The sequence below is a fragment of the Solanum verrucosum genome, unplaced genomic scaffold, assembly GCF_900185275.1.
Source record: "Solanum verrucosum unplaced genomic scaffold, falcon-dt-bn FXZP01000057.1, whole genome shotgun sequence".
Classification (NCBI taxonomy): Eukaryota; Viridiplantae; Streptophyta; class Magnoliopsida; order Solanales; family Solanaceae; genus Solanum; species Solanum verrucosum.
The window spans coordinates 291,417-300,902 of NW_026019947.1; the positions used below are offsets into that span (position 1 = coordinate 291,417).

The following is a 9,486-nucleotide window of genomic DNA, read 5'->3' on the forward strand; positions in this document are numbered from 1 at the left end:
TAATTTTTATGTCTTTATAGCTCAAATAGGTTTCAGATCACAGCTATAGCTTCCTTAAAATTTCTTCATTTTAACCAATTTAATAATTCTTCTATATTCTTCCTAATATCAATGACTAATAATAATAAAAAATAGTATCTAGAATAAGTCTACTTCGGTTGCTTCTTATTCTATATTTCATAACAACACAATTTCCTATCCTTTTGGAGCCCACACAATTAATGACCTATGATTTACATACTAAATACTCGATATGTTTCACTTTATATGACATGGTTTGACTTGATATAAAATTAAATTAACAGAAAAAAATTAAATTTATAATTTTAAATATGTTATAATATTTTTCAAACATAAAATTGTTCGAACGTATCTAGAAAATAGAAACACAAGCGAAATTTTATTTGTTGATTATTATAAGTAATTATTTCTGAATATAAAATTGCATATTTCTCTTTTGAAGTATCTAATAAAGAAATAGTACCCCATAAACCGTTCAACGGATGGAGTAACAAACACCAAACCAAATTTTTAGTACTATATACTATAATATCTACAAATATATATATAATATATCATTATGCCCCACAAGTTGTAATTTTAAACACATTTCAACAGCATATATCATCTTCTTCTATGCATCGATCTAATAATCACTTTAGCAACAATACAAGAAACCATCAAACAAATATAATCTTTCCCCTTATAATTAACTACAATATTAATCACTTGGTTTATCCATTTGATTATTAATTAATCACTAATATGGACATATTCCACAAAGCCAAGGTTGTAACATTCAAGAGCCATATAGATAAGTACTTAGTAGCCGATGATGATCAAGAAACCACCCGTCAAAGCCGGCGCAATGGCTCGTTGAGTCAAAAATCATGGTGGCTGGTTGAGCTTGTTAGCGGAAGCAGCCACCTTATTCGACTCAAGAGTTGTCATAGTGGCAAATACCTCATGGCTTCTGACGAACCATTTCTACTTGGCATGACAGGTAATAAAGTCGTTCAAAATTTACCTGAAAACTATACTAATAATGACTTGAGAATCGAATGGGAACCGATAAGGGACGGATTTCAAGTAAAGCTAAAGGCTTTTGGTGGGACTTTTTTACGTGCGAATGGAGGTATGCCACCGTGGATGAATTCGGTTACACATGATAATCCGCACACCGGTTCCACACATAATTGGATTTTGTGGAACGTAGAAACCGTCGATGTATCGGAAAACGAAATATTGATGATAGGTTATTCATCGATGGTCTCGAGCGTTTCGTCGATTTCCGATGAAGTTTCCGGCTTGGAAATGAGATCTCCGGCCATGTTGATACGTTCAAGTTTTTCACCCTCGCCTAAAATAACTACGGTATGTTTCTTAATCATGTCAACTGATTATTTCTTCTATCTCAATTTATTTATGATTATAAAAAATACACAAAAAGTCAATATTGTTAATGATGCAAAATATTTTTTGAAAAAAATTATACTTACAAAAAATATAAAATGGTAATTGCCACGATCTTATCATAAATTATGACCATAGTAGGAAAGACGTATTAATGTCTTTTTTATTTGCTACTTAGGGAGCAAGTAATTATAATTAGAATAAAAGACATTTTTCTTTTCTAACGTGACAAGGCACCCTAATGAATAATTAATGATAACGTGGACGTAATTTAAGAAAACATGAAAATACTATAAAAATATAGTTAGAATTACGTCAAGATCGCTACTTTGATTCAAAAATAACTAACGGTTTTCCAATTTTTTGGTTTTTGTAACCATAATCACATGTCATTTCGATTACTTGATAGAAAAAAGTTTTAAACAATACGCAAGTTATTGATGAAAATTGTACTCTTCTTTTTATTAGATTGACAATAATTAAAAAGGTAAACTATATATGATTTACACACGTATACAACATTATTAAAGAGGAGTATATTTAAAATTTGTTAGCTGCATTAATTTAAATTTACGCTAACGATGAAAGGCCAATAATAGATTAACAAATTTTCATTCCTAATACTAAAACTCAAAACTTTTAATTAAAAGTAACAAAACTCTTATTCATTAATTCCTCCACACTCCTTATATGACATTATAGTGTCTAACATGATATCAATAACTAGCAACAAGCTAGGAGTAAATTGAAGTGAACGATGATAATTCTTAAGGGTGGAGTTTATAATAAATTAGGGATTATATTGTGATAACAATTAAATTATATGTAAATTACTAGTGCAAAAATCTTTTATATTGTCAACATAAGTTTCTTAACCTATTTTAATTAATTAATTAATTAATAATTATTGTCATCTTACGAATTAATGTGATAAATTAATACTCCTATATTAAACTATAAAAAATTTCCCATTTTATGGATACCAAAGTCAAATTTTTCAATAGAAGCTTAATCGATCTTTTAGTTCCTCTACTTTTATGGATACCAAAGTCAAATTTTTTTCAATAGAAGCCTAATATAAAATATTAAACTATGATAATTTTACTATTCTATTCATATGATACAAATAGAATTAATTAAGATAAAATAAATTACGAAGATAACTTTAAAATATTATACGTCATTATTATTTATACATAAAGGGTTAAACTCAAGACCTTCTTCTGCGTATATAATGAGACTTTAACCATTAAGTCAGTGAGTAGGTTTCTAATTTCTTCATAAAATATAAAAAGACAAAATGTATATGTATTTCTAAAATAAAAAATAGGAAATCAACAAGAAATTACATGAGGCTTGTTTTTTAATTACTATAAAATTGTTTTCTACGTGTAAATAATAGGTCTATGTGGTAGACCATAATATGTATATATTTATAGAGTCAGGATTGACCATTTAAATGAGTCAAACCTTTGACTCTGAGTCAGCTGGCTGCTAAAATCCTATCCTTCACACTGTTAATTACTCTCTTGGTTATTTCAAGATTTTCTAAAATAATTTTCTTAATTTTTTATTTAATATATGTTAATTTAAAATTATTCTTAAAAAAAAATATTTGTAAAGGTTTTATTTTATTATTATTTTATATAATTATCTAATAATTCAAATAATATTAAAAAATAATAAATCTTTTTTAATTTGTTATATAGCTAAGTATCTTAAAATTCTTAGCCAGCTATCAAACCCTAATAATTTGTGGGCACCTTCCGATATATAATTAATTTATAATTATCATACTAGCTAAACATTAAAAAAATAAAAGTTTTTATTGGATTCCTATCATCCTATGTAGTATAAAAGAATTAAATTTAATGAACTTCCAATTATTTTCAGTAGCTTATAAATGGGGTCCATTTTTACCAGTCATAACAAAATGACAGCTATAAGAAAAAGTCAGATACAATAATCCCGAGAAAAAATATAAGATTATTTCATCCAACATATTTAGGTCTTAATCCGTTTTGAGAATGTTTATCTGAGTATTACATCTTAGTGATAAAATAACTTATCTCATATATATGATAAAATATTTACCTCATGATAATTTATTTCAAAATAATTAACTTCATGATAATTTATTTCTAACCAAACGATTGCTTATTTAATTATTATTGCTCTGACTGCGTTAAACAGTGTATTATATGAATCCGTGTGGCACATGCTTAAGTTACAATCTAGTGGCTGGCGCCGTCTGCCAAATTGCTAATTATTTCAATTCCCTTGAATTATTCAAACACCAATAATCAATCAAAATGACGAAAATAGCCCTTTAAGTTTGAGTTACACTCAAAATAATGCTTTAAGTATGCCTTAAAAACTTTAGTCCTTGAATTTATTAATTAAATAATTTGTGTTAAATATTTCAGAACTTTATATGTAAAATTTGATTGATTTATGTTAATAAAAAGAGTAAATTAGTAGAAATTCATATATATTTATTTTTAAGGTATAATGTCGAGTCTATTTTGCATATTTTAGAATTTGATGAAACTTTTCTAATTTTATGGTGAAATCATTATTTTTATGATGACTAAAATATGTTACTTCATCCGTTTTTTCTTATGTTGCACCATTTAACTTATTAAGATGTTTAGAAAAAAAGAAACTTTTAAATTTGTGATAAAAAAAAATAATTCTTAGATATTTATATGGCTATAAAATCATTATGTTATAGATAGAAAAAATTAAAATTAAATTATTTCCAATTATAACGAACTAAAAAAAAGAATATCACTTAAAATGAAAAGTAGAGATTATTAATCTTTAATAAATTTAAAAAATTAAAATTGTTCTACCTTTATACATAAAGGACCATTTTGTCATTTTCTCCAATCCTTTTCCACTTGCTCTATAAATAACTACTCTACAACAAACAATAATAAACATCTACACCAATTGTCATTTTTTTCTCTCCAACTCTCTTATAAAAAAATCCTCCAAATAGACTATTTCAAATTTTCTTGATTACATACAATTTTTACAGAGTACTTTGAGGAAGAAACCAGAAGAAATGGATCTTTTTTACAAGGCAAAAGCAGTAAGGCTAAGAAGTTATCATGAAAAATACTTAACAGCAGAGGAAGATGAAGAAACAGTGATTCAAGATCGTGATGGAGCTTCAAAGAATGCAATTTGGACTGTTGAATTCATCAATAATGCTGAACAAGTCAACACCATTAGACTCAAAAGTTGTTATAACAAGTATCTTACTGCTTCAAATCAACGATTTTTATTAGGTATTGTTATGGTTTTGACCTGATTTTTCTTAGTTTAATACTCTCTCTGTTTCAATTTATGTGATATTTTTTATTTTTCAAGTGTCATACCATCTAAGTTTTATGAAAGATAAAATTGTTTGAATCTCAAAATTCGATAAGTGCCTCGTAATTTGGGACGGAAGGAGTACAATTTAAATTATTATTTTTTTACAAAAAAGGATTTTTTTAGTCACGAGGACGCTAAAACTTGTGAGTATTTGAAAAAAAAAAAGGTTTTATGATATTTGGAAAGTAGAGTTGTATTTGACCATGAATATAAATTGCAGTTTTTTTGAATTTTCGTGAGTGATTTAGTGTGCTTTTGTTCATGTTTCATTGTGAATTTTTTTTAAAAAAAATAGTTTTTGTTGTTTAAAATGAAAAATGATATTTGAAAATTGGAGTAGGATTTGGTCACCAATATAAATTGGAGTTGTTTTTGAATTCCGTGAGTAATTTAGTAAGATTTGATCATGTTTCATTGTGAAATTTAAAAATATTTTTTTATAATTTTAGATATTTAAAAATTGGTGGTAGTTGTGTTTGACGATGAATACAGTGAGAGTTGTTTTTGAATTTTTATGAGTAATTAAAAAGAGTTTTGTTTACAAGGAAGGTTTATTCTCTCCAACTTATGATTATTCAAGTTTTACAATTGTTAGCTTTCCCATGACACCTGTTATTTCGATCTCGGTCCCACAGGTATGACAGGTAGAAAAGTTCTACAAACTCTGCCACAAAGGCTTGATTCTTCTGTTGAATGGGAACCTATTAGAGAAGGGAACCAAGTGAAGCTTAGGACAAAAAAAGGTCAATTTTTGAGGGCTAATGATAGTATTCCACCATGGAGGAATTCAGTAACACATAATATCCCACATAGAACTTCAACACAAGATTGGGTTTTGTGGGATGTTGATGTTGTTGAAATCTTGGTTCATTCACCTGTTCCTAAAGAACCTCCACCTTTGGTTTATCATGATCAAGAAGAAGAGACTAATTGGGGTTCTGAATCTACTTCACCTTCATCTACTCTTTACTCTGCATCAGCACAAAGATTTTCTAGACAAGAGGTATGTATTATTGTTATTTCCAAAAAAAAAAAAAAGAGTTTGAAATTCTTTGATGTTATGGTGATTATGGTTTGTTATTCTTTTTGTACCAATTTATGTGACGGAGAGGAGAGTTTTGACGTAACTGGAAAAGTTGTTTTTACATGACTAGGAGGGGAAGTAGTCTTTTGTAGAAATGCAGGGTAAGGCTGTATACAATAGATCCTTGTGAAATGACCCTTCCTTGGACCTTGCATATAGTACGAGCTTGGAGCACCGGGCTGTCCTTTTTACCAATTTATGTGACGTAGTTTGAGTCTGCACGAGATTAAGATAGAAATGAAAGACTTTTGAAACTTTGTGGTCTTCAACATGACATAGCACGGAATTACAATTGTTGGTGTTTTTGTCAACATATTGAAAAGAGGAAACGTACAACTTAGAGGAATTTTCTTGGTAAATCTGAATGACAATTTTTCATTGATTTAGTCCAATTTAGGTCTGAAAACTAGGTCAAATTGATTTTTGATAAGCTAAAAGTGTGAGGTAATATCGTGGATGGTCAATTAGTTTTTGTTTTATCACACCAAGGGGATTAAACTATTTTTCCTAATGAAAAAAAGTCAATAATGTCACCTTGGTTTGAAATTTGTGGTCTTCAACGTGACATAGCACGGAGTTCCAAATTTTTTATGTTTTTGTCAACATAGTGATCAGAGGAAACTTGCAGATTCTAGGAATTTTCTTGTAAATCTGAATATCAACTTTTCAGAAAATGAATTGATTTAGTCAAACTTATGTGACGTAGTTTGAATTTGCACAGTGATTAAGATATAAAAGAAAGACTTTTGAATCTTGTGTTCTTAAACATGACATAGCACGGAGGTTCCAATTGTTGGTGTTTTTGTTTCATTTGCACACTAGTTCCATCCAATGTTTAGTAATTTATCTTTTAGGCGAGTTTGGAGTTCTCTATTTTGTAATGGTATTGAAACCTCCGTTTTTTTTTTTTGACAGTCGGGTGAGTTTATGGCTAGTTCTTTAATGAAGTTTGGAGACGGGAGACTGATTTATTATCACATTGCTAATGAATATGGAGAAATCGATGATGGAGTAGAAGGTGTTTGCATTCCTTTTAAGGGAAGCAGTGTTGAGGAGCTGAAGAAGACATTGGAAGAAGAAACCGGACTAGAGGACATTACTGTGTGTACAAAGAGTCCTTTGAACGGTAAACTTTACCCTCTTCGTTTGCAGCTTCCTCCCAACAACGCAAATATGGATGTCGTTGTTGTGCCATCCGGCCTCATGTAAAGGTGAGACTTTTACTCGTTTTGAATTGGTTCTGTTTTGTAAGAGGTATCAAATAACTTTAGCAAATTTAAGATCCCTGTCTGGTGTCCATCATTTCGGAAAATGCTAAGGTTTAGGGAGACTGAGATTCTTGAACGAAGAGTATAATCTTCGTATCTGTGTCTTGACAGATGCTATTACCATTTAGCTATTCAAGCTTCTTGATTTCTTTGGAGTTGGGAGATGCTTGTATTACTCTACAGTATGCTAGTTTTTGGATTACCCCGCGGGAAGGAATAGTAGGTAAATGATGTCCAACTGTTTAAGTATGTCATGTCGGGAGATATAATTAAGTAAATAAAAATGTACTCTCTAACAACAACTTTTAGATAGTATAAGTGTGTGCCATGTCAATGTGCCTTCTGTTGTCACACAGATATGCAACGATACGTTGTCATATGGTAGCATCAAGATCGAGTTTCATGATACACGTTTTGCTCTGTAACTTAACGATGACATTCTCTTTTCTTAATGAGTCTTCTTCCTTCTGTTTACTTTATAATCTAGATTGTTTTTAGCATAAAGTTTGCTGATTATGTTACCATTGATCCTTTTTTTACATATCTGTTTTCGTGTATCAGTAGCAGGAGCTTTTGCAAATGCAAGGATGTCAACGTAGAGCAAATTTGATTGCACTATACATCAAAGGGTGCCTACATATGTCTAGTAATTCGATATTGAGTGAGTTGATATTACAACGAGCCCTCCAACAAGCAGAATAGAAGTTGATCACAAGGCCATCTCGGAGGGAGGTTTCTGCTACCATAAAGCATATGGGACAACCTATTTAGTCCCCATACTTATAAAGCATGTATGTATGTATGTGTATACATATATATATATATATATATATATGGTTTGTGATGAGAGTATTGTTAGTTGCCATGTATATCATTCTTTTAATTTTCCCAGGGAGAAGGGGGGGGGGGGGGGGGGGATTGTTTGATTTGTTGAATTGATTGAATTTTGTAGCTAGAGTTTGGATTGTAAATTATTTATCATTGAAATATTGAAGTTTAGCACTTCCTTTTGATTGCCTTAGAATGAATTGCATACATGTCAAACCTTTTGTCCTACAAAAACCTTGAAAAGTATCTTATCCCACATTGTTTCTTCGGTTTTCCACTCGATGACCGGTACTTACTCTAGGGTTTCAACTAATCCGTATTTGTAGAATAAGACCCATTAAAGGAGAAACGCTTTCTACCAGGATGTTTTCTTATCCAAATGGTCTTCACCTTTTTTTTTTGTCTGCTCTCATGTAGATGTGTACATCTTTTTGACTAAAACATGCCTTGGTTACTAAGAAATAAGTAGGTATGTACATTTGTATAACTTTAGGTATATATACAATTATACACATGCTGTATGTGAGTCCTAATAGAAAAATAGATAACTACGTAACCAATAGTTTAAATAACACTTAATAAGTAAATTTGAAACCACCAAAACATGTAAATTGATGCTAAATAAGTATATAATAAGATCACAAATAAATATAAAATGATCAAAAGAAAATATGTTCTTGTAGTAGATTTTAAAATTTTTATAAGAATGTCTGCAGGAAAAGTTCTCTTTCTAAATATACATAAATCCCTTTGTTATATTCATGCATTTATAGTGATATATTTATATCGGAAAAGGGTCAAAACTACCCTTAAACTATTCGAAATAGCTTAAATATACCCTTAAACTATATTTCAGCTCAAAAATACCCTTCCCGGCAAACTATTGGGCCACACCTACCCTTTTAGTTAATGGAAGTATCCATGTGTGTGTTAAATGCCACATGGACGCCATATGGATGTCACATGTGCATGCCATACAGACCACACCTCCACATAGACGACTACGGAAAACGGTCAAAACTATCCTTAAACTATTCCAAATAGCTTAACTATACCCTTAAACTATATTTCGGCTCAAAAATGCTCTTCCCGTCTAACTATTGGACTACACTTGCCCTTCTGTTTAACAAAAACATCCATGTGTGTGCTAAAATGTCACATGAACTCCACATGTGCACGCCAAACACACCTCACCTCCACATAGACGACTTAAAGCCCTAATTTCACTCTTTTCCCCCTCATTTCATCCTTTCCTTATTTGGGTATATCTATATGAATATACAATATACATTGACTCAATTCAGTTCCATTTTATTCCGATACTAATATGTTGTACTTTGAAGATCACAATTAAAGAAAATTCAAATTAATTCTGCTATCTAATTCTTAAATCATCTATATATTGAATGTTTCTTTGACTTTCCACAAAATCTAAAACTTCCTTAACAATCATTTAGAGCATCTTCTGAATTAGGGACCACAAAAGCTCAAAACTTGAACAAAAATAGG

The 9,486-nt window shown here is 30.1% G+C and overlaps 1 protein-coding gene across 2 annotated transcripts; it reads left to right on the forward strand.

Annotated features, from left to right (window-relative positions):
- Window positions 1-4,439: 4,439 nt before the first annotated feature.
- Window positions 4,440-8,154, forward strand: LOC125810570 (uncharacterized). Of its 2 annotated transcripts, none has more exons than XM_049490050.1 (4): window positions 4,440-4,709; window positions 5,433-5,800; window positions 6,797-7,092; window positions 7,711-8,154. In XM_049490050.1, the coding sequence occupies exons 1-3, from the start codon at window positions 4,484-4,486 to the stop codon at window positions 7,088-7,090; spliced, it is 888 nt and encodes a 295-aa protein (XP_049346007.1). In that variant the 5' UTR covers window positions 4,440-4,483; the 3' UTR covers window positions 7,091-7,092; window positions 7,711-8,154. The 2 variants fall into 2 exon arrangements, with proteins under 2 accessions (XP_049346007.1, XP_049346011.1); XM_049490054.1 differs by having other exon boundaries at window positions 7,714-7,875.
- Window positions 8,155-9,486: the final 1,332 nt, after the last annotated feature.

Bases quoted from the DNA above. Each gene is read 5' to 3' on its own strand.
- LOC125810570 (XM_049490050.1), top strand. From the start codon at position 4,484: ATGGATCTTTTTTACAAGGCAAAAGCAGTAAGGCTAAGAAGTTATCAT. The intron at 4,710-5,432 runs GTATTGTTATGG...TCGGTCCCACAG, and splicing joins AAATCAACGATTTTTATTAG to GTATGACAGGTAGAAAAGTT. The intron at 5,801-6,796 runs GTATGTATTATT...TTTTTTTGACAG, and splicing joins AAAGATTTTCTAGACAAGAG to TCGGGTGAGTTTATGGCTAG.